This window comes from Cyprinodon tularosa, unplaced genomic scaffold, assembly GCF_016077235.1.
Source record: "Cyprinodon tularosa strain WSP-4 unplaced genomic scaffold, ASM1607723v1 ctg19, whole genome shotgun sequence".
NCBI classification, from domain to species: domain Eukaryota; kingdom Metazoa; phylum Chordata; class Actinopteri; order Cyprinodontiformes; family Cyprinodontidae; genus Cyprinodon; species Cyprinodon tularosa.
In genome coordinates this window covers 3,371,991-3,398,443 of record NW_024038678.1, presented here as the reverse complement: position 1 = coordinate 3,398,443, position 26,453 = coordinate 3,371,991, and the positions used below count along the sequence as shown (strand labels likewise).

Genomic DNA, 26,453 nt, shown 5'->3' with positions numbered 1-26,453 from the left:
CACCATTAAATATATTTAGCTTACCAGATCAAGAGTAGTTTTCTCCAAGATGTCGACCATTTTTTCCAACTGGGTATTTGCAGTAAAGATGAAATCATCATCCACCCAAAGCACATACTTTGTGGAAACTTGAGAGACTGCTAGGTTTCTTCCTGCAAACCAGCCCTTTCCAGAGAAAAGAAAAAACTATGACTTAATGACTATAATTTCGTCATGCAGGAATCACATAGGATCTGCGAGCCTCTTCACCTTTCCAAATGGCATGATGTATTGCTCAATATGAGGACCGGTTACTGGCTGGGGATGTTCATTATCATCTGCAATAACTATGGTGACGGTGGGGTAAAACTGCCTTATGCTGTCAATGAGATCTTTGAGTTTGTCATAGCGCAAAAAGGTCTTGGTAGCAATGGTAACCAGAGAGGTGATGTTGTATCCTTAGAGAGAATACAGAAAAAAAAGGTAAAACCAAACAAGAAATTTTTTTCAAACTGTTAATAAGATGAAGTATGTGCTTACAAACCTTCACTTTGTCCAGAATTGTAAAGTTTTGGAACAACTCTATGTCCAACTTTGATGGTGAAAAATGACTGGTGCCCTTCAGTTTCAAACTGAACTGCCGAATGAAGCAGAAACTGATTTAAAATACATGAGAGGGAATAAATACCTTTTTGATTTGACAAAAAAAATCTATGAGAAATAAGAACAACTGTTTAACTCTTATTTTTTGCCTAGTCATCCTGATGGTCAAAAGTTAAAGGTCAATGGAAATCCCTGCTGACAAAATAGAATCTGATTATGTTGATTTTATTAATTTTAAGAATATGCAATCAATTATTTTATACTATGTATTATCATAATGCAATATCTATTTTTACTTTGAAACACAAAATCCAATTATATTAATAATTTATTTATCTTATAAAACAACAAACATTAAAACATCCAAGTGGATGAAAACCTTTTTTTGACCTTGTGAAATCACTGCCCTTACTTAACCAATATAAGGAGGACATTTATATACTACTTCTTATCCATGTATGCATTTGTGTGAAAAGTCACACATAACACCCTGATATAATGAAGTCAGAATGGGAGCTTTACTTGAGTCTGCTGTCTTTGGATGAAACACTGTGTTGGTGTATGTGACAAACTGGAGTTGCCTATTCAGGGCAGCCTGAACCAGGCTTGACAGTGAGATGTGCTTTTCACCCACTCCTTTCACAGAAACCCCATCCACTGTGGCAGCAATGTCAAACACCCCAAGTGTTGCTGTCAAATTTACCTGTTTTCAGATAGAACAATATGAATAGCAAGTACAGGCCAATCAATAAGACAACATTACAAAAGTTACCATATAGTTGCCTCTGTCTTCTTGTCTAAGACCAAGACCTGTGGAGAGAGTGAATTATTAATGGAACATGTAGATGACCCGAATGTAAGAAGAAGAAAGACTGACTATAAATGTTTATAAACCTGTAAATTAAAGATTGAAAACTAAGGCAAACACCTTTTTAAACAGGCTATCATGTATATTACCTGGGATGATAACTGTTTTGAGGGGTTGCACCTCCAAACCTTGGGTGGGATACTGAAGAGGATTGTTCGCCTCAGCGATGATGAGCATATCCACTGGAGAGTAGGACCTGCACAGGAGGACACAATCAGGTCTCTTTGACTAAAGCTATAGAGTTAACCAACTTGACTTCTATTTCCGAGAACTAGTAAGCCACCTGATGCTTCTGCAATGACTGAGCACGCATGCACGCACGCACGCACACACACACACACACACACACACACCCACACACGCACCCCCACACACACACACACACACACACACACACGCACGCACGCACGCACGCACACACACACACGATCCTGTTCAGCACACAACATGCTCTAAGGCAAGGTTCCTATAACAATAAAGAGGCCAGAAAAGTTGGGCTGTAAATTCAAACAAGTCAAGGCTTATCCGGCTGACACTGTCCCTCATTCAGCACATGCTCTGTCACCTAGCAACCGTAACAGTTGACTTACAAAGCACTTCTCAATACTGTTCTGTGTGCTAATTACGTCTTTGAGGAGCTTTAGCAGCAGTACCGTCACTGTAGGTGTTTGATTTATAGTCCCCACAAGTCAGAGATATTGGTATCTGTGCTTGACTGTCAGGCAAACCCATTTGCACAGGGGAAGATAAAAGCTATCAATTACCATTGCCCGCAACATAGCTGACTCAATAACAATTAAGATAAGATATTTTTATTAATTTAAGACAAAATTATTCTAGCAGGGAGCAGCCAGCTTGCATAGACTCACAATGAATCATGTGATACCCAAGGTTAAGGAAGATACATCGGACAGTGTCCTCCACAAGAGGCAAAAAGAAGGCCACATATGTTGACATTTGAGACACATTTAAGGATTGCGAAACACCGGACCTCAGGGGCCAAAATTTAAGAACTCTGCTCCAAAGAGTCCAATCCACTCATAAGCCAGTACCATGGGTCAGGAAACCTTGGTGATCCCTGAAAACTTAATTGTTTAATTTTTAACATTGTCCTGTGCATTCATCCATCACCATTATGTACAGGTATCACAACATTATTTAAATGCAGTTTAAATTATTACAGCAATCATTGTGAATCCCTCACACCTTGTCATATTTAGGTGTTTATTTGTGGTGGGACTTACCTTGTTGACCTTGGGGAATAGGAATATGGAGGTAAGGACACGTGTAAATATTGCATACATCATAATTTAGAATTTAAGCTGAATTATGGTCCTCTTTTCATTATTTCATTAGGTCCACATATACAATTGCACTTCACCAGTGCAGGCATTTAATCACACTGACTGCAGTATGCATACTTTCATAATTAAGCGCAAAATATAATTAAATAAGTACATTATACAGCTAAACTAATGCTGTTTATCTGTTCATTAATAATCACCTTTCCTTTTATTTAAAATTTTGACATTAAATACAATATGCTTTTTCAGTCAGGTGAAGGAAAAAAGTTATTTTAATGTTAGGGTGCACAGATTTCTTAACAGGATGTTAAGATTTTAAGATGACTTGTCATATAAATAAAAATAACAGCCATTTGTATAAATTATAAAACTCTACACTAATTCAAATGTTTTGAATACAATGGTAATGAAACAGCCAGATTATAACAAACTGTGTTAGAAGAGGCTGTCTTGCAACAAACTTGGTCTGGTTTGTAAATAAACTTTTACTGATTTTCACCTTTTCTGAAAGTGGTGGTACTCCTCTGCTCTGTGATTCTTTACGTTGTCAGGATCAGGTCGTGTTTCTAAGAATGCATGCTGGAGGTTGTGAGCCCAAACACGATGAAAGAGCAGATCAGAGAATGGTAGGTGAAAGGTTTCCTCTCCAGCCAGGCATATGCATGTATTCTGAGCCAACTCACTGTTGGAAAAAGTCAACAGATTGAGTTGGTGAGTAGAGTAAGTTATAAATATAGAACAAAATGAAAACACTGACACACAACACACCGTGCCACATTCTCTTTGACCTTATAAGGGATTTCAGAATAATCACTCATAATATGGTAAATTTTCCCACTGAGAAGTGCTTGGATTGCACTGCCTCGTCTCGGTCGGAGGTCCTCTTCTAAGTCGCTTGAAGGGCCCCAAAAATGAAACAGGGTACCCAGCAGCAGACCAAGGACCAAAACCCATTTGCAGCACCGTTTGTAGCTAACATGCATCTAGAAAAAAAAAGTTAAAAAAAATTAAATAAAGATACATGTGTGAGGTAGAATACACAAATTTTAAACCTCCCTTTAACGATCTTTGAAGTTGCAAGTTTTAGTGACATGGGTTCTGGCTTAGTTCAATCATCTAGTGACCAGAATAGGATGATTTCACCATCTGTTGATGATCTGCTGAAGAAAATCTAATCTTTTTTCTGATTAATAAATGGACCACATAAGGTGCCCCGAGTGGTGTTAAGTCACGAAGTACCTACACTTTGTTACTGTACTTAAGTACACTTTTTAGGTATCTATACTTTACTCCATTACTTATTTTCCTCCTACTTCTGACTTCTACTCATTACATTTTTACACAAGTATCTGTACTTTCTATTCCTTACATTTTTAAAACAAATGTTACTTGTTACTCTTGGCTTCGGTTAAATATTTATAAATATTTATTTCATGTCATGTGCATCATCCAATGCAGATCATTGGCACCATCCACATCTAGTGAAAACTATTATAATTGGATGAGTCATAATGCACACCCTCATTGGTTAGCTAAAGGAAATCATCAGAAGCAAGCAGGTGTTCTTCAAACTGCAGACTTGAATTGTTTATGCCGTGCTACAATGTCGGATTCAGAAAAAGAAATGTCTGAAAGGTTGGACACAGGCAAGAGCGTATCAGGAGATGGAGACCTACAAGACCTCCTCATCCTTGGCCCTATCTCAAAGAATTTTTAGAAATAGTTGAAAAATTTTGCTTTCAATTCATATAGTGGCATCTGGCTGTTTTTTTGAAAGGTTACTTTATACTTTTATACTTTAAATAGTTTTTGGAGCACATACTTTTTCACTTTTACTTGAGTAAAGAGGTCATGTTGATACTTCAACTTATACCAGATTGTTTTTTAAACTGCAGTATCTATACTTCTACATAAGTAACAAATGTGTGTACTTTTGACATTGGCTGCTCCAATCCACCCAAAGAACAACAAAATACCACAAGCTTTGTTATAGTCGTATTAAAGGCCGCATGTTTAATCGGTTCGAATAACCAGATCATTGATAATAACTAAATAATAAAAAATAAAGCTACAATAACACAGTTCCGTCATCATAACAGATTGTAATAATGAAATTAGAACTGATTTCTAATTACATTAAAATAAAGTTACACATAGAATCCACAACAGGATACCGAGGGCTTTCAGATGCAATGAGAGAAAGAAAGAGATGCTCGGATTGGTCAAACCTCCACAGATAATTTGTAATGTCTCTGAAGTTGTATTCATGACTGAACTCTGATAATCTACCTGTGTATGGTTTTTTGCATGTACCATTCTCTAAATCTGACTTACAATGCACACTGCTAAATAGAAACAAGAAGCTTAATTTGATTTGTGTCTGGTGATAAGAGAGAGTTGTCCTTGAGCTATGTTTGTAGCAAAAATGTTAATGTAAGAACAATAGCAATACAACTTGGCCAAATACTTGCCAATATTAATGCAATGAGTAGCCCTGCTGTCTTTTTCCAACAGCATTCAGTCTTTGCTCATGGTCAGTCTTATCTGCTGCCAGAGCAGAGAAACATTCTTGCATAGATACATTTTAGGGAACGTCATTAAAACTCTCACTTCCTGTTTTGGCAGGGTTGTGCATGATGGCATTGACTCAGACCAAAAATCGAAATGTGTCTTTCAATTGAAGTGTAACTGCAGTGCCCCATGAGATGACAGCTCTGTTAGCTGTTCCTGCTCTTGAAATGACAGGTGTGGGACTGTGAATGGAAAATTAAAATGGGTTGATAATATATGCTTGAGCTGAGTCTATTGGTAGTATAAGGTAATTATCTTCGTAGCTGCTTGGGAAGTTGATTCAGGTGTTCAGTTATGAAATGTTTCACATGCTCATCGAGGTGCATGTCATTTTCCCCTCAAGAACTTGTGAAATGTAGGGAAACACAGGGGTATGTTCTCTCTCACACAACTTGTCCAGAATCATTGCTTCATCATGGCTTCTGTCTTCTATTGAAAACAATAATACTGACTCCCTACAGACTTGGATTAATTTTATTCAGAGCAGAGAACATATCTGCAAGATAGGCAAGCCTCTTCAGAACGTCTTTATCATGCTGCCTGGAACAACAACTTTAACTTATGTCACACTTCAAAAAACCTTTTCAAAAAACGAGATTGAAGACAGTCTGTTGTCATTTAAAAATCTTCTCAATCTTCTGAATTGGATGCTGTTCAGGACATCCTGCGATGTCCTGAACAGCATCATGGCGAAGCGGCAAAGACTACACGATTTAAGGGGAATGTGAAAATAAGGAGGGGATGTAATCTTTCGCAGGTTCCAGGTTCTAAGTTGCTGAAATCTCCCTCCCCTGCTTAGTTTGAGAAACAATATGTTTAAAATTATGCAATATTCTCCACATAATCATACCTGTTCTCTGTGATTGTGGTATGAATTTCATAAGTCTGGGATGATAAATGTGAAAATAAGGACGGGAGGGAATCTTCAGCAGGTTCCAGATTCAAAGTTTAACAAATAAAGTGTCAGAAATGATCTAGAACATAGGTCTTCAATAGGGGGTCCACAAAGGTACTGCATGGGGGTTTGCGAAAGTTTTGGAGGATTAGACTTTTTTTATATCCCGCCCTGAAATTTTTTCCACCAATTGAAATGTCTTTAAATTAGGGATGCACGATATTGGGATTTTGGCCGATATTCGATATGCCGATATTTTAAAACTCATGTAGCCGATAACCGATAGATACCGATGTTAAAGCTGGACAAAAATAAGTAGTCATTGAAAATAGCAGTTTTGTTACCCATTTCTGACACTTTGAAAAATAAGATACTCAAATATATTTTCATATGCTGATATCAAATTGATTTTTAAAAACGCGGTATCGATCTATTTTACTTTCAAAATCTCATCATTCTGTAACAAAGTCTCGTGATATTTTGCAAATTCTTGTGAGATTTTGTTAGTGAAATAGATGCATACCGCGTCAATATATCAACATATAAAAAATATGGCAAAATTTCGTGAATTTTCGGGGGATTTCGTAGCATAACGATGACATATAGCAATATTTCATTAGTAAAAGAGATTGATATGGTGTTTTTAAATGGCAATATATCAGCATATGAAGATATTGTGATATTTTAATGTATCAATATTTTTTCCCTCGTCTTTAGAAGTTTTTAAGTCTGTAAAAAGAAGTTTTAGAGGAAGAAGAAGTAGTATTATTATTTTTTTTTTTTAGACTTTAGAAACTCAGAAGCTGATCAAATATCGGGTTAAATATCGGTGGGGTGGCCGATGTCCGATATTCAGTTTTAAGGCCGATACTGATAGGGGGCCGATTATATCGTGCATCCCTACTTTAAATACACATTTACATAAATTCAACACACTGTAGTAAACAGATAAATGGAGGCACAAGATGTCTTTCAGTCATCAATGCACACATTCAGCGACACACAGAAGCTGTTTCAAGCTGGACACCGTTTCATTCTCAACACCTGTCCCAGCAACCAGGAATCAAAAATACTTAATAATCCAGGGGAGAAATTTCTTTCGTTACATGACTCCATATGTAATAGAGTGACTATAAGACCAGTTTGATATACACCCATCAGTTTGTGGGTCCTTTGAAGACCCCTGATCTACTGTAGAATGATGTTGATATCAAAATCGAGAATAGGCATCCACTGAGCAGAGAATTTATTCATCGTACACTGATTGTAGCACATCGACTGAAACGTGTCTACATACAAGTAAAATCCTATTAATTCGAAAGTATCTGTCCATCAAATCTATCAATTTTAAGGCATCCATGTATAACAAATATGAAAACATTAAGAATATGTTTAAAATGTCCCTTTTTCATTTATATTTCAATCCGTTTTCTCAGCAATGGGTGTGAGTTTAGGGCGATGCTCGCTCCCACGATAAGGGAGGTAATTCTCAGCAAAACAGAGGACAACCTGGAGGAGACAGTGGAAGCAGGGGGCAATTTAGGAAATTTGGGGCCCTAGGCAAAGACAGACATGGGGCCCTCTGAATTGAAAAGACAACAATACAGACCCATTACAGATAAACATACATTTTTATAGAATAGACAAAACATTATTTAATAAATTTTGACTGCCCTTAATGATGTTTTATAATTTGAATATTATGTCTAGGGAAAAAAACATTTCAAGATATCTTTAATCACAATGCATTTCTAGATGTCTCAAATGACATCATCTGATTTGTCTTTTTAAGTGTCACACATCCGGAATTATAATCAAGATTTTTCAGTTACTTTGAAATAGTCAAAACTATGTTGTTTTAATATCCCAATTATGAAATATCCCCATAGTGCTGTCACTAAGCTGAACAGTTGCCTGCAGAATTTTGCATGGCTGCAATGGTGCACGGTCTACTTTTAATATTCCTATCAAAAATGTATTTCTTATCACAAGAGACATCTGAAAGGCTGCATTGCAGGGATTAGGAAGCAGCACTGAAATGACAAATTTGTATAAATAACCAAATTATACTGGCCTCTCACATCAGCAGCAGTAGCAACAGAGGTCACAAATATGCAAACCTTTGTGTGCTCTGCTACTGGAAAGCACCACAATACAAAGGACATTTGTTTTTCAGTAAACCTTCCTGCAGACACTTCCAACCACAGTCAGGGGCGCCGTATGGGGGGAAAGTTAGAACGATTCTAATCGATTCTTTGATGCGCAGCTCCTGCATCGCATCAGGTCTCCTCGTCTGTCACAGCCAGCTCGCTTGCTCCGGGGCTTAAATGCCATGCGCACGTCATTTGACGTAGTGATAACGAAAAAAACAAATTAACAAGAAAATGTGTAAATAAGCAGCAGTCGGGTAAAAACGTCAGCAACTGAAAAATACAGCACCTCAAAGTCTGGGTTTGAAAAAGGAAGAGAAAGGAATGAGAAACAGGCAGATAGGGAGAAACTTTGTTTTAATACTGTGGCCTAGTTTTTTCCCCCCTTGTTTTTTTCAGAAAGGTTTCTTAACTGAATAGTTCAAATGAACGATAGATTACTAACCTGTTGAGAAAAATAAGATCTGCAGGATACAACTACTTAATTATTCTTCCTCAATGTATGAGGGTTAAACCAGGATTAATCCAGCATTTATTGAGCCTATTGTGTGTCTGTAGATAACACAGAGGCCAAACAGGGTTGAGAATTTACCTTTATCAACCAGATCAGGCAGCAGGAAAAGGACTTGTTATCAGAAGGTTAACATCAGCTAAACGCTAGGAGATGTTAAACAGGATATTAACATTAAATAATTTTCTCTGTCCCTCCATCATGTAAACATAAGATCACCAGCATCCCCTTCTTCAATCCCGCCACCCCCTCCCTCCCCCAGTAACAGATGAGCATCATTGTGTTCAGAGACAGGCCAGTTTGCATCATTACAGTCTGTTTAAATATCCCTCTTTTTTTTACCATTTTATATAAATGTGTATATATATACAAATTGAAAAACATTATTTTTCTAAATAATAAATATAGTTGTTTATACTCTATCCTGCACAGCTGCAGTGCATTGGGTATCCTCCAGTAGCCTGTATTAAAATCTGTATCAATATTAAAACAGTTAAGATAGATTTTTTTTATTTAGATGAAATTTCAACCATTAAAAGACATCTATAAATATTGACCATTTATATGAACTGCAATACTAATGTTTTTCATTAGGCCCCAAATTCCTGGCAGCCCACCTGACCACAGTGCACTTCATTTTTTATTTTTTCTTACTCCCCCTAATATGAAGCGGATGTTTATGAAATCGTTGAAAAATCTAAAGTTCTTGGTTTTGTCTAATTAAAACATCTCAGTTGTAATGTCTATTCGGTTCTGTGCAGACCTTTGTAATTTAAAACATGCAGAGTGCTACTGAAAGTCGAAAGTACATCCGTTTGGAACAGCTCTCTGGACAATTTCATCTTTTAAAAAGTGCAGCCTTAAATTTAAAAACTGATAGTGGAAGTCAATATTGTAACATGTGATTCTAACAGCTAAATACTTTCAAATTTTTTTTTATACTGCAAGTCTGACTTTAAATGGAGGACCAGAGTTCAAATCATTGTCGCATTAGGAAGGGTATCTGGTCTAAAATTCCTCAAAGCAGTTTAAAAAGATAGTTTTGTTCTGCTAAACATCTTATCAGTCATGATATACCAATAACATGGCTGGACTAAAAGGGACCTTGTAACAGTTCTATACTAAATATAAGAATGTAATTTGTAGGCTGGTACTGTATTTTCCAGACTACAAGGCTGCCTTCATGTGGCATAGTAAACTGGGACGTGCAGGGGGGGCTGAGGGTGCTTATGCACCTGCCCCTTTGCCCCTTGATGCCCAAAGTGCCCTTTTGCCATTATTTTTTCTTTTAAATTGTGTGCTTGTATCTATGTGCATGGGTATGTTTGTGTGTGTGTGCATGCTCAAAATAATAATAATTTTGTGCATGGTGTATTGTTGCAAGATGAGTAGACTGACCAAGTAAAGTGAGCAATGAGCATCAACTGTGCTGTCCAAATTGTCACACAACGACCTCTCTGAAGTTATAGCCACTTGTCAAAGCGCTATCACTTACAAAAGTGGGTATGAACATTAGTACACCAGCCCGACCGAACTGGAGGGGGGGGCAGATGCAATCGCGGTAAAATAATCTATATTACAGTTGTCGCATCCCTGCCATTAGCTGGTTGACCACACAACCACACTGCACTGTCTGTTTCTCCTTCCATCATTCACATAATTTCTGATCGTTGCAGAATAAACAACAATAATGGTAGAATCTGAGTTTTCTGAAACCTCTCATTTATTTACACAAACAAATAAATATACCCATAGAGGCTAATATGCACACAAATCCTTTAACTTCAGACCCTTGATGTTGTCAAGACTCAGCCGCAGGTGTCTGCTGTTGACAGGTGGGCAGGGCGCACGCACCTGCGGCTGGTTGAGCTGCGTCTGATCGCAGTATAAGAGCAGCATCCAGACAGCAGGACGACGCCTGAGTGTTAACCGTAGTGGTACGCCTAAGGCCACAGTCTCTTAACTGAGTACCGACTTCCCTCGTTAATCCCAACCTCTGTGTTCCTTAGGTTTCCTCAAGATCGCCTTCCCAGACGGTCCCAATCGTGCTGACTCCAGGTTCCCACAGGGTCCTCCCTTTCTCCCGGTTCCAAGCAAGGTGCTTCGAGCCACTCTGGTTTCTCCTGCTGCCCCAGATCATTGTAAAGTAAGCGCAGCTCTGTCACCCTCAAGCCCGAGCCCCACCTGTCACTGAGACACCCGCCACCAGCTCCTTCGGCCAGAGCCTGAGTCCGCTCCGTCCTCCCCCAGATTGGTTGCTGCGTCCGGTGGTAAGCTCATGTTCATCTATTTATTTTCGCCTGATCGCCCTTCCCGGCTAATCACTCACTCCTCCTTTCAAAAGTCGAACGGGTCCCGGTGCTGTTGCTTTCCCGTTGACTCCGTTGCTACCATTTACTGTCCCTATCTCAAACTCAATAAACTGTTAACTGATCCCTGTTGTGTGTGGTCTGCATGTGGGCTAAATACGTTCAGCCGAACACAACAGATGTAATGCTCAAAGTCAATAGTTAAACTAAATAAAAGCAAAACAAATATTTGAATAAGCGAATGTTTATTCAATGAATATTTTTTCAATGATATATTACTCTACATAATTTCACAGATTTTTACTTTAAAGCACTAGGAATAAAGGAATAATAAAGTTATTAATTATTAATGGATTAAATTTGTGGCTATACAGTGCATTTTTTGAAAAGCTATTAAATGTAAATTTGTGTTTGTGTTTTATGTGCGTCAAATTGTAGTTTAAGGATCATGTTTCATTTTGCAGAGATGCCTCGTAAGGAGAGGAGGTTAAGACCAAAACAAAAGGAGCTGTGTGAGGCTGCGAAGGTGGTGGATCACTCACCAGCTGGATGACAAAGAGCTAGGGAAGACACAAGTCACCGCAACAGGAAGTTGCTGTTATAACTGCAAAAAAGAAACTGCCACTGTGATGTGTACAAACAACTCAGGTACAGACAGACACTGAGAGAAACAGACACAGGCAGAATTACAGACCCACAGATCTCAACAAGTAGTCTCTTCCAAACTATCAGCAGCGTGGCTGTTAGTTATCCTTGCATTTTGCATGAGCTCTTTTTATTGTCTACACTATCAGATCAATACAGTCCACCTCCAGCCACACAGCAGCACCAACCCCCTCAACAGAAGCTTTTCGATCTACACATGAGGTAAAACACACGCCAAGTTCGCCTAGTACCAACCACTAACAGACATTTGAGTATGTGCGTTATGGTACTTTGATTAGGTTGGTACAAGGTTGTACTGTATATGTTTCTGTATGTGTTTTAAATCTGTGCTCCATGTGCCCCCTTTTAACTTTGAGCACCTGCCCCTCCAATGGTCTCTGCACGTCCCTGATAGTAAAGATAAACGTTTCCAATTTGAATGTGAAAATTACCAGTACATTGTGTTAAACTGATTTTGTTGAGGTACAGAAGAGGAACATGGTTTATCCACAGATTATCCAGCCTATTTATTAAAACATACCTAAGTTGCAGTGGACTAAATCGCAGGGACCTTGAAGTATACCATCTTTACAAGAAAAGTTCAGAAAAGCCAATAGTGTTATTTTTGCGTTTTTCTTAATTTCAATTTAAGAAAGTGATCTAAAAGGGGTTAGATCATTTTGTAAGTAAAACAAATGTATTGGAGAGAACAGATTTTCACACTGATAGGAAAATTGATTTTGAGACTGAAGAAAACATTTTGAGAGAAAGTACTTTGCCATTACATAAATAAATTGAGTTGGACTATGCAACAATTTAGTGGCAAGCAATAAGGAACTTGATCCAACTTGACAAGGTAAGGTAAGGAAAAAAGATGATCATGGTTTCACATTTAAAGCATGAGAAAGTGTTGTCTCATTCTTAATGTGTAAGGTGAACTAAGGAAGTGGGTTGACTACAAGCTTTTTGGTCATGAAATTTTTTAGAGTCAGTCTTCAGATCACTCTTAAAAGTGGACTTATATAAAAAAAAAAAACAAGAGTTAAAAAGAATTAAAAGCTGGACTTAAAAGTCATATTTAAAAGCATCTGTTGCACAACAGTAAAAAGCGTAATGTTGATAAGTCAAAGTAAAGACAACAGATTTGATATATAATTTAGGATCATAAAGCTAATCTTTTAGTGGACCTCAACACAGAGGACAGAGTCCGATCAGATCTTCTCTAGATCACTCAGGTTTCTGGGCTGTTGCTGAGAAACACAGAGTTTGAGCTCCCTCTAAAGATTCTCTATTGGGTTTAGGTCTGGCGACTGGCTGCATGCTTCGGGTCATTATCATATTGGGAAACCTAGTCTCGACCCATCTTCAATGCTCTAACTGAGGGAAGGAGGTTGTTCCACAATAACCCGCAATACATGGCCACAGTCATCCTCTCCATAATACAGTGCAGTTTCTCACAATAAACATGCACCTATGTTAATAATTTCAGACCACTCCATGATATCCAAGTAGGAAAACTTGCAAAATAGCAGGGTGTTCAAATACTTATTTTCCTTACTGCATATAAAAACAGAATATTTTGCTTATTTTACATTATCTTGTTAACTCAGAAAAACAGACCATTTTCAGGTGAATGCAATAAATTAAGAGATGAAATGAAATAGCCTAATTTTACAACTTTACTGAGCAGTGGAGCCTTACTCCTTCGACAGGGATGGGCAACTCCAGTCTTGCACGAAATTCTGTTCCCCCTGGGAGCTCTGTCGGGAGCGTGCACTGCAGCCGAATCATACATTACTTTTGGTGAATTTGACAGCTAAGCAATAAAAGACCATCATGTCAAGGTTGTCCCTTTAGTTGTACCGGTACTTTACAGCTCATGGTTAAAAAAAAATTAATAAATAAGAAACCTAAAAAATAAATAAAAAACATAGACTTTTTTTTAAGTATATAGTTTCATGTTTTGTTCTTTGTTTTTGGAAAAACATCATATTTTCCAGCTTAATGTGTCTTTTTCACTTGTTCACTCAAAACCTGACAAATATCGACTCTGAAGTATAAAAAATATATATAAATATTGTGAAGGCTTCTTGCAGCAAGCAAAAAAATAATCACCAGGAAATGGTTAAAAAAATTGCCTAAAGTGGACCATTAGCTCAAAATTGTACAGGAGATTTATATTCTGGAGAAAATATTCTCTTTTAAAGATCAAAAGGAATCATTTTTCAAGATCTGGTCAAAATGGATAAATTAGGTTAAATTGGTACTCCCTGTAGCTGGGCTGGACTGAGAGATTTTTTCAGGCCAGAAGTCAGTCAGTCAGTCAGTCATGTAAGCAGGCCATCCTGGCCTGCTTACATGACTGACTGACATGACTGATTTCTTAGGTAGAAAAAATAAAAGGGGGCTGGGATGTTTTACATTCTGAGGACCCAAATGAAAAATTAAACAAGCTTATATCAACCAAAAAGTCAGTTTTTCTCATGTTTGGGTTCACCTTCAGCTATGACTCACATCCAAACCAAGCAGAGGAACAGACTGGAAGTAAACAGCCTGATATCTATTGGTAGCTGTTTTTCCACACGGAGCTCATCAAAGCAGCTCAGGTGTCTTGATGAAAACAAACTAAAACTAATTAAGTCAGTCTGCCTATAATTTTTGCTCTGAATTTGTTTCCAATTCATCAAGTTTAAATGTGATTATAAGGGAAATACTCAGAGGAGCTCCAGTTTTATAAATACAGGTTCATAGTCTGATTTTATTTTGTATTTATTTTGATTTCTTACTGACTTCAAGGCAAAAATATTTGTTTCTTTTTATTTGAGATGGAGAGCATAAAAGGCCTAAGATTTAAATGCTTAAATCAAAAATAAGTTTTTATTTTATAATCTGTTATTGTACGTTTCACTTTTGGACAATCATAAATACTTTTGACTATGAGGGGTACTCACGGTAAGAAAAAAAGGCCCAAAGGGGTACACAAGTCAAAAAATACATATAGACACTTTACCATTGTAATTGCGATAGTACTAAGACAATAAAGATTTTACATAGATTTACATAATAGTGCCAAGGTTAGAGCTATACATAGTGATATCATGTCATATCATGCCTCAATGGCAAATCATCACACTGGGGAATAGTAATGATCCCCAACCTATACTAAATTCAAGGTTGGAATATACAAACTTTCATGTTTGAGCTGGGATACATAACTGCAAGTCAGCAACAAACAGAAAAATTCAACAAAACAATCACTTAATAGTGTTAAGGAAAGCTCTGTGTTTACACCTTGAAGTCTTCTCTCTCCGGTTCTTTTTTATGAGAAGAGATCACTCAGGACAAACTCTTTAAATAACACTTCACGACAACAGCTTTTGATAGAAATTAGGGTACAATAAACTCCCACAATAGAATAATGCTCTAGTGCCAAGAAAGCCAGCATCACAGCTGAGGGACATTTATGTCTAAGGGTAGTTTGGTGGTGTTCATGTCACTTAGTGCATGTTGTTGCTCTACTGTAGAAATATTTCTGTACCTTTTCCCAAATGCTTAACTTCTCCTGAAGCACCAGCAGGAGTGGTGCCATCACCACCTTTGAATAGCAAACATATGGTAACACTCTCTTCCGTTAACTGAACAGAGAGAGACCTTTGGGGTCTTTGGACATCATACTGTGTTTTAACTTTATACACAAACACAAAATGCAAAGTGTTTTCTTTGTAATTTGCATCTTTTTTTTTAATGGCACAATGGGTTGGGAGGCCTGAATAAATCTGTTACTTGCATGCATTCCAACGCCTTTCTTTTTTTGTTTCTCTCCCTCTCCACGCCACCATTCCTCTTCTTTAAACAACATTGGTAGACCTAGTCCATTGCTTCTTATCCTCAGTTGCACCACTCGCTAGCTACTTACATCACAGCCGGCACCAGACATAGGTCACACACCCCTCCCTCCACATGCTGCTGTCTGTGTGGTTGATACGGACTGTTGGGGCGGTGTTTATTGAAATAAACCAACAGTCTTTCCCTCCTCACATGCAACTGGCCTAAGTGGTCTGTCTCTTTGACAGGCGTGCCGTCGCTGCAATGGCAGACTTAAAAAAGGGATGCAGGCCAATTCTAGGCCACCTGAGGGGAGCACTGATAAGGTGTGACTAGGGCTTTACCTTTAAAGCTTGCTTTTCCAATAACTAAAAAAAAAAAAATACGACCTGACAAATATCCGTCAGCTACCAAACAGGTTTCCAACACAGTGTTTCTGTCTAAGTTAAAGGATGAAAGCTCTACGGATCGCTGGACATGAAAAGTTAGGCTTGTTCACCTGGTATGCTGACAGATCATGTTATGATGTAACTCATGACACATTGCTGCATTATTGAATGGTATTACCAGTAGATAAGGTACCGGTAATTAATGTTGTTTTTTGTCTACAATAATCAACAATAACAGAGGTATTACTTAAGTACTGTATTCTCCCTACAAAATAGATCTGCAACTAAGGATTATTTTGCTTATCGATTAATCCATTGATTATTTTTTCAATTAACTGATTAATAATCAGATAGCCAAAGGTTCCTAAAGGAAAGCTTTTTTACAAAATTAAGCCAGGTGAAAGTAAAACTTTTGTACTTGAGGAATTCTGGATAGAGCATATTGACAGACAAACGCATTTTTGACTTAAATGCAAAATTTATATATATATATATAAAAAAAAAACTGTTTTCTCACCCCTCATGGGGTGGTATGTGTCATCCTCAAGCTCGGGTCCTCTACCAGAGGCCTGGGAGTTTGAGGGTTCTGCGCAGTATCTTAGCTGTTCCTAGGACTGCGCTCTTCTGGACAGAGACCTCTGATGTTTTACCTGGAATCTGCTGTAGCCACTCTCCCAGTTTGGGGGTCACAGCCCCCAGTGCTCCAATTACCACTGGCACCACTGCTGCTCTTACTTTCCACATCTTTTCTAGCTCCTCCTTCAGCCCTTGGTATTTCTCAAGCTTCTCGTGTTCTTTCTTCTTGATGTTGCTGTCGCTTGGGATTGCCACATCTATCACTACTGCCTTCTTCTGCTGTTTGTCGATCAACACGATGTCTGGTTGGTTAGCCATCACCTGTTTGTCAGTCTGGATCTTGAAGTCCCATAGGATCTTAGCTCGGTCATTCTCAACTACCTTAGGAGGTGTCTTCCATTTTGACCTTGGGACTTCCAGCCCATACTCATGGCAGATGTTCCTGTACACTATGACAGCTACCTGGTTGTGGCGTTCCATGTATGCACTTCCTGCCTGCATTTTACACCCTGCTTTTATGTGCTGTATTGTTTCAGAGGCATCTTTGCACAGTCTGCATCGGGGGTAATGCCTGGTGTGGTAGACCCTGGCCTCTATTGATCTTGTACTAAGTGCCTGTTCTTGTGCTGCCATGATTAGTGCCTCTGTGCTGTCCTTCGTCCAGCCTTTTCCAGCCACTGGTAGGATTTTTTTATATCAGCCACTTCTTCTATTTGTCTGTGGTATACGCCGTGCAGTGACTTGTCCCTCCATGATGGTTCTCCTTCCTCTTTCTTGTCCTCACTTTCGGTTTTCTCCTGCCTGAGGTACTCACCAAGCCATTTGTCTTGGGGGCCATCTTTCTGATGTACTCCTGGATCTTAGTTGTTTCATCCTGGACAGTGGTCTTGACACTCACTAGCCCTCGGCCTCCCTCGCTATGCTTGGTATACAGTCTCAGAGTGCTGGATTTGGGGTGGAACCCTCCATGCATTGTGAGGAGCTTTCTCGTCTTGATGTCAGTAGCCTCTATCTCCTCCTTTGGCCAGTTTATTATACCAGCAGGGTATCTGATGACTGGTAGGGCATATGTGTTGATGGCTTGGATCTTGTTTTTCCCATTCAGCTGACTTTTCAGGACCTGCCTTACTCTTTGTAGGTATTTAGCTGTGGCAGTCTTTCTTGCCATCTCCTCGTGGTTTCCGTTAGCCTGTGGCACCGCAAGGTATTTGTAGCTGTCCTGAACATCTGTTATTTGGCCTTCTGGTAGTTCAACCCCCTCGGTTCTGATAATCTTCCCTCTCTTTGAGACCATGCGACCGCACTTGTCCAGTCCGAATGACATCCCAATGTCGTTGCAGTAGATCCTGGTAGTGTGGATCAGTGAGTCGATGTCTCGCTCACTCCTGGCATACAGCTTGATGTCATCCATCCATGTAGAGGAGGTGACTGATGATTGTTCCGCTTCGGAATTGGTATATATATATATATATATATATATATATATATATTTTTTTTTTTTTTACAATTTTGATATAATTACTGCTCTTAAATGGTTGCTCTATCAGATAGTCATGTTTTACAGTCTCTATACTCTAGTTAACAATTAATTGATTACTCAATTAGTAGACGATTATTACAAAAATCGTTTAATCCGATTAATTGTTTCAGCCCTACCACAAACATACTGTAACATTAGAGAACATATTTACTCTCTTTAAAAAGGACATATTTTGGTTCCAAACTCGTTTTGTCACCCAATAGAGCAGGGATTAACCAACTCTTTATTTATTAACCCTTCATCTATTCATTAACATCCTTTTAACTTTGAAGATATTTGTTATTCTCCAAAGCTAAATGGGGGGAACCAAATATTTTAACCCAGTAAAATACATTGCACATATTTGGCTACCCTATGTATCTTTGATCTTTTATTTATTTACAAGTTATTTTTACACAGGGGGGAGAGATCTTCACAAGGGACCAGAGTTTCTCACCAGACCGATGTTACGTAAATTGGCATTTCTCCACTTGGCATTTCCCTCCTTGCTGCTCCTTGTAGCGTACAAGTCAGAAAATGTGTTTACTTGTCGAGTGATCTATGCACCATGCATGCATTGCAAGCAGAGATGGGAAGTAATGAAGTACAAATACTTCGTTACTGTACTCAAGTAGATTTTTCTGATATTTTTACTTTACTTTACTACTTATTTTTATGGCGACTTTTTACTTCTACTCCTTACATTTTTACACAAATATCTGTACTTTCTACTCCTTACATTTAAAAAAATTGGCTCGTTACTTTAGTTTTGAATCATTTCAATGGAGTTACCGTTATTATTTTTCATGTCATCAATACCAAATTCAATCTAATTGGATGGGAATCTACGTTGCATTTGACGCACCACTACAAGATGAATCGACAGATTCGGCGGTATTCATTCGCGGCAAATCGTTGCAGCTTGGTGGCGGTGGCGTTAGCATAGCAGTATGGACGACGAGATGATTGAAAATGAACACAACGGAGATCTAGTCCTATTGGCAGACATCCATTTAAAATGTAGGCAACGGCATGAAAAAAGTGGTTTCTTCTTTTACTTTTATACTTTAAGTAAATTTACAAGCCTGTACTTTGTTACTTTTACTTAAGTAAAGAAGTTTAATCAGTACTTCCACTTTTACCAAAGTATTTTTTAACACAAGTATCTGTACTTTTACTTAAGTACGGAAAGTGAGTACTTTTGCCATCTCTGATTGCAAGAGAACTGCAGTCACACTTAAAACTCAAACATGTGTAATCAAAGTTGAGCAACTTCCTTTTGTAACTGCACTGCCATCCATGATATATTTATGTTTTTACATAAGGATATATGGTTATACAGACAGACGGTTAACCCAGTGTTAAACAGAAGGGAACTTATCCTTATTCCCAAATAAACATCAGATACTGTTTCCTCTGTGTTAAACAGGAAGATATGAATGGTGCTATCTCCTTGAAGTAGTAGAATATCACTTGGATTTGAATGTTGATTTATAAAAACATTGATTTATGAAATGGCTCAGCAGCAGTAGGTTGAGGGTTGAAGGATGGCTCAGCAGCAGTAGGTTGAGGGTTGAAGGATGGCACAGCAGGAGTAGGTTGAGGTTTGAAGGATGGCTCAGCAGGAGTAGGTTGAGGTTTGAAACAGGAGTAGTGAAGGATGGCTCAGCAGCAATCCCTGACAGATCATTTTTAATCTAGTGTGTATTATAGTATAGATTAAATTCATCATCCAGCTGCTGCTCTGCAGAATTCTCTCCCCAAGAGCTGAATTACGCCATCTAGCAGAAAATCACGCAGCTTTTTTAAATCACGCGAGAATGTGTACAAAACAACAAAGATGGCGCCGGCAACGCTTGTGGGTTGTTTTCAGCGCATGTCAATGATTTTAAAGAAATTTTGAGTGATAAATAATTTTTTTTGCGATCATTGCACTTGACTGACGGGCAAATGCAATGAAATTTTTATTTTCCCGACATTAAAAACTACTTGCCCCGGACGATCTGGAAATGGTTAATATCGAGCCCTGACCTTCAATTATTTACTCTTAGTGGATTGGTGTCCAACATGTTCTTGGGATGGGGGCGTTAAAATATAAATCTGAGTATTGTGTCTCTGGTATTTGAAGCAATGTATTGTATCACTGATGATGAAGAAAAGAAAAAGAAGAAAAAGAAATATGTTTTGGACGAGAGTCTAGTTGCAAAAGAAAGTTGCTCAACTTTGCATACACAAATTGTTGGAAGTTTCACTGTAGTTCTCTTGTAGCATATGCACAGTGCCCTAGATAGAGCACTGGACAAGCACGCACGTTTTCTATTGCGCAAGCGGCAAGGAGACGCAGTGGAAGCCATATCTGATGGGGAGATGCGAATGGGATATTCTACGCAAGGCTCCACAGGCACCAGTCCCCCTGAATAACTTATCTTGGCCCCCGGACTGAAAAATACACTACAAAAATGTAAATGTAATAATTTTTTCTTGAATTAAAAGTATATTCCCTTGATTTGAGCAAGTAATTTAGAAAATGTATCAATGGAATAATATTTTTGTTTATTTTAAAATATGAAAAGGAAACCCCATTAACTTATTTCAAGTGGATAAATATATTCCTTAGACAGATCATCATACCAGCTCGAATTAAGAACAAACTTATTTATTATTTTTTTTTTACTTCTTTTGTAATACTAAACAGATGCATAATGATATTTTCTAACAGAAAAAATTGTAACTGATTCGTCTTTTCAATTTATTTTAACAATTATTTCGAAAAAGCAGTTAGTTTTTATTTCATCAACATAGGAACACTTTTTTTTTTTTTTTTTTTTTTTAGATTAGTAGTCTGCAACCTTTCAGGCTCACTTATTATACTAAATGAAGGACTCTTGCCCTGTTTGTTTACTGTGTTTGTTTTACCCTTTGTTCTGTGCCACCATAAAGAAACGCTGGCCCTATCCTGTCCCATTTTAAATTTTGTTTGCTCCAGCACAGCTGAATCAAATGGCTCGTTTACCTCACAGTATGCAGCTCATTTCTACTGAATCCACCTTACCATCTGATTAGGCAACTTGGTGCAGGTGTGCTGAAATAGGTATACAGATAAAGTTTGAAGGATAAAGCATTTAACAGCCCTGTCCTATGAAGAGATGGTAAATTCCTTCAGGGTTTTGTTTATTGGGCAAATACCTTTACAATATTTAAACAATTAGTATATGTTTAACCTCTGGAAGAAAATAACCTCCCACGAGGAAGTTAATGTCATACTTTGAGCAGCTTCGTCGTAGGTACAATTTCCGTCTGTCAAATGAATGAAGGATCCCCGGAAAAAAAAAATGTATGTGCGTAATTCTTGCATAATTCTCATTAGCGAATTAAATGTGAAGGCACATAGAGGGAAAAAAGCTTTGTCTTACCGCAGCTGCTTTTTTCAAGTTGAAGTTCGTTGAAACTTCCTCATAGGCAGCTTGTTAAATCTGACAAACCAGTGACGGTCTGCGTCCTGATGCGCCCCTTTCCAAAGCGCCTCTCCTCAGAGCCACTCCTCACAGCTGAATTATCTATGCAAATATTGCTCGACGCTAGTGGGCGATGAGGGTAAAGAAATCACTTTTCAAATTTATATTATGTAGGACAAGAGGAAAGGTTTTTTTTTTCATTCAGTACATTTTTTATATTTATTTGCAAATGTTAAACGTAACATTAAATGCATGTATATCTATATTTATACACTAAATCAATTTTTACATTCTACATACACTTAACTATTACATCTAAAACTCAGATTTAATTTTGAAACTTAATTTTATCTGAGCATAAATCTTATATCTCGTGTTGTTATGTTAATTTGTACTCTGTTGTGATGCAAATTAGAAAAATATATATATATATCTGTTTGTCTGTATATCCAAGATCTGGTATGATTTCCTTAGGTCACACTTTTAAGCTCCATCCCACGTCCAATCCCTAAATCTTAATCTATGTCGCCCTGGTCCTCTGTCATGGGGGCTGCAGCTGGTGACCTACTTCTGTGTTGATTGATTAATTGACTTTACTGTTCTCACAGTAGAGAAGTTTACTCGTTACATCAGTCAAAGTAGAAGAAGAATGTGCCAAAGGAAGAAAAAGGTGCATGGAATTTATACAGTATATACAGTGTGTCCACACATGACAGCTTTTTTATATTTTTTATAATAGGATTATTATACAGGGTGATTGCACAGGGTGTTTACATGAGTACATGTGTTGGGTGCAGTGGCATTTCTAGATCACATTTCTCAGGGGGAACAGGGTAGAGGAAGTGTTTGGTGTTTAATAGGGGAACCAAACTAAGGAATGAAACTAAAGGAAAGGCATTTGTTCATTGTTGTAATATTAAATGAACCAAAAATCCATTTGCAGCCATAGAAACCTAAGATATAATAGATACAAAAAAAAAAAAACTGTGATAGCAGCAGTGAAGGCTGTTCCGCACCAGGGGGAGGAGGCACTCAACCTTGACATAGCAAAAGTAAGGAAAACCCTGAGGAGAGTCAACCCAAGAAGGTCCCCAGGCCCTGATAACATACCTGGGCAGGTGTACAAAGAGTCTGCAGATCAGCTGGCTGGTGTCCTCACATAAATTTTCAACACCTTGCTGAACCAATCCATAGTACCAGCATGCTTTAAGTCTGCCACCATCATTCTGGTCCCAAAGAAGCCTCAGGTCAACTCACTCAATGACTACAGGCTTGTCGCACTGACTCACATTATGATGAAGTGCTTCGAAAGGCTGGTTAAAGAACACATCGTCTCCAGTCTCCCCCCAACATTCGACCTGTTCCAGTTTGCCTTCCAATGAAACTGCTCCACTGAGCCTGGCACACCTGGAGGAAAAGAACACCCACATGGACTTCAGTTCAGCTTAACACCATCATCCCACAGCATCTGATAAGAAAACTGGAACAACTGGGCTTCAATACACCCCTCTGCAATTGGCTGCTAGACTTCCTCACGAACAGACCTCAGTCAGTCCGGATCGGGCAGAGTACCTCTGATGTCTCCACCCTAAGCAGAGGCTACCCTCAGAGCTGCGTCCAGAGCCCCCTGCTGTTCACCCTGATGTTCACCCTGATGACACAGGACTGCATCCCCAGGTTCACCACCAATCACATCGTGAAGTTTGCAGATGACACCATGGTGGTGGGCCTCACCAGAGATGACAACGACCAAGACTGCAGAGAGGAGGTGGAGCAGCTGGTGGACTGGTGCAAAGATAACAGCCTGATCCTGAATTTGGAGAAAACGAAGGAGAACCACGCTCCGCTGCTCATTAACAGCTCGGCTGTAGAAGTGTTCAGCAGCACCAAATTCCTGGGGGTGCGCATCACAGACACCCTCCCCTGAACTGTAAACACATCCTCACTGATCAAAAGGACACAAACGCACATGGTTTTCCTGTGGAGGATAAGGAGAGCCCAACTGCCCCCACCTATTCTCACCACCTTCTACAGAAGCACCAGAGCGTTCAGACCAGCTGTCTCACCGTGTGGTATGGAGGCTGCAAAGCTGCAGACTGGAAGAAGGTGTGGAGAGTAGTGAGAACTGCAGAGAAGATCATCGGGGCTCATCTTCCCTCCATAAAAGACATTTCATTCCATAACATTATAAATGACCCACTCACACCCCTAACATGGATTGCCCTCCCTGCTGCCCTCTGGGAAGAGACTTCGCAGCATTCAATGACAGTCATGAAGATTCTTACACAGCTTCTTCCCCACTGCCATCAGACTGCTGAATGTTGAATAAAATTGGGGGGGTCGCTGATTGTTGGAAAACTGTAAAGATTATCTCAATCCTATGTTTACATTTGACCATCATGTTTACATTTTATCACTGCTGCACTTTAAGAAATGGAAATGCCTTGAGAGCTGTACTGAATGAAATTTCGTTTTGTACAAAATGACAATAAAATTTGTCTAAGTGATACTATCTTTAAATGACTTAACTTAAGTGCAACAACTTAATTTTTCCACAATCGTTAAAACTGTAAAATAAATAGACCATGTGGCCTATTATTTACGGTTTCTGTGCCAGTACATATTTTTTTCTGCTAAATGATGGTAGATTTAGGTGTGTTAGAGAAGAAAAGCAAGAAAAGACCTACCATTTGCTGCTGGCTGCTGCAGTGCATGAAATACAGGTCCTTTCAAAACATTACCATATTGTGATAAAGTTTGTTATTTTCCATAATGTTATGATAAATCTTGAACATTCATATATTTTAGATTCATTGCACACTAACTGAAATATTTCAGGTCTTTTATTGTCTTAAAACAGATGATTTTGGCATACGGCTCATGAAAACCCAAAATTCCTATCTCACAAAATTAGCATATTTCATCCGACCAATAAAAGAAAAGTGTTCTTAATACAAAAAAAGTCAGCCTTCAAATAATTATGTACATTTATGCACTCAATACTTGTTGGGAATCCTTTTGCAGAAATTACTGCTTCAATGCGGTGCAACATGGAGGCAATCAGCCTGCTGATTGCCTCCATGTTGCACCGCAAAACTGCTGAAACTGCTGAGGTGTTATGGAGGCCCAGGATGCTTCGATAGTGGCCTTTAGCTCATCCACAGTGTTGGGTATTGCGTCTCTCAACTTTCTCTTCACAATATAGCACAGATTCTCTATGGGTTTCAGGTCAGGAGAGTTGGCGGGCCAATTGAGCACAGTCATACCATGGTCATTAAACTATTTACCAGTGGTTTTGGCAGGTGCCAGGTTGTGTTGAAAAATGAAATCTTCATCTCCATAAAGCTTTTCAGCAGATGGAAGCATGAAGTGCTCCAAAATCTCCTGATAGCTAGCTGCATTGACCCTACCCTTGATAAAACACAGTGGACAAACACCAGCAGCTGACATGGCACCCCAGACCATAACTGACTGTGGGTACTTGACTCTGGACTTCTGGCATTCTGGCATTTCCTTCCCCTCAGTCGTCCTCCAGACTCTGGCACTTTGATTTCCAAATGACATGCAAAATTTGCTTTCATCCAAAAAAAGTACTTTGGACCACTGAGCAACAGTCCAGTGCTGCTTCTCTGTAGCCCAGGTCAGGTGCCTCTGCCACTGTTTCTGGTTCAAAAGTGGCTGACCTGGGCATTGCGGCAACTGTAGCCCATTTCCTGCATACACCTTTGCACAGTGGTTCTGGATGTTTTCTGCGTTTTCAGCATTTTCTGCCACACTTTTTCCTTCCCACAGACTTCCCTTTGAGTTGCCTTGATACAGCACTCTAGGAACAGCCTATTCGTTCAGAAATATCTTTCCGTGTCATACCGTCTTGCTTGAGGGTGTCAATGATGACCTTCTGGACAGCAGTCAGGTCGCCAGTCTTACCCATGATTTTGAGTGATGAATCAGGCTGCGAGTTTTAAAGGCCTCAGGAATCTTTTGCAGGTGTTTAGAGTTAATTTGATGATTCAGATGATTAGGTGCATAGCTCGTTTAGAGACCTTTTTCATGATATGCTAAATTCTTGAGATAGGAATTTTGGGTTTTTATGAGCTGTATGCCAGTCATTCGTATTAAGACAATAAAAGACCAGAAATATTTCAGTCAGTGTGCAATGAATCCAAAATATATGAATGCTCAAGTTTTATCATTACATTATGGAAAATAATGAACTTTATCACAATATGCTAATATTTTGAGAAGGACCTTTATGTCCACCATCTTGGGGGTGTTTTCCTACCTGCTTGGCTAAACCAAAACAGCAGAAGAGGCCTCAGCAATGTAAGGGATGTTTTTGATCAATTCATACAACTAATCAATAACTTTGAAATAATAAATTTACAGAAAAAGAATATATATATATATATATATATATATATATATATATATATATATATATATATATATATATATATATATATATATATATATATATATATAGGCAATGTTTTCTCACCATCTTAATGTCTGAAAGACAGCTTTGATTGTGATTACCGGATGAAGCTTCATGATGCAATGAGGCCTTCCTGCCATTGCCTCTCCCAAAATGCCATTATTTGATGATTCATCCATTGCTGTGTAGGCATGTCTGCTGCTGTGCTGAAACTATGGCAGCCAAATGACACATAATTTTTATAAAGCAATGTAAAAGTGTATGTAGTATTTTCACAACTGTTCAGACAATAAGGTATGTTAGGCTTATTCAAGTGAGCCATCTGTTTTAGTTCTTCAAATGAGTTACACCTAAAGCCATGCGGTAAATCCACTGACTTGTTATGGTGGTTGTGCTTTCTTTTATGCCATGGACTAATT

At 38.6% G+C, this 26,453-nt stretch overlaps 1 protein-coding gene across 3 annotated transcripts; it reads right to left on the bottom strand.

The window, feature by feature from the left end:
• LOC119782168 (beta-1,4 N-acetylgalactosaminyltransferase 1-like) lies at positions 1–21,686 on the bottom strand. 3 transcript variants are annotated; one of them, XM_038282991.1, is made up of 9 exons: positions 21,558–21,686; positions 3,593–3,737; positions 3,254–3,436; positions 1,540–1,646; positions 1,355–1,392; positions 1,105–1,285; positions 524–616; positions 250–437; positions 1–165 (listed from the first exon to the last, which is right to left on the bottom strand). In XM_038282991.1, the coding sequence occupies exons 2-9, from the start codon at positions 3,706–3,708 to the stop codon at positions 16–18; spliced, it is 1,056 nt and encodes a 351-aa protein (XP_038138919.1). In that variant the 5' UTR covers positions 3,709–3,737; positions 21,558–21,686; the 3' UTR covers positions 1–15. The 3 variants fall into 3 exon arrangements, with proteins under 3 accessions (XP_038138919.1, XP_038138918.1, XP_038138920.1); XM_038282990.1 differs by having other exon boundaries at positions 3,523–3,737; positions 21,558–21,685; XM_038282992.1 differs by lacking the exon at positions 1,105–1,285 and having other exon boundaries at positions 524–611; positions 3,523–3,737.
• Positions 21,687–26,453: the final 4,767 nt, after the last annotated feature.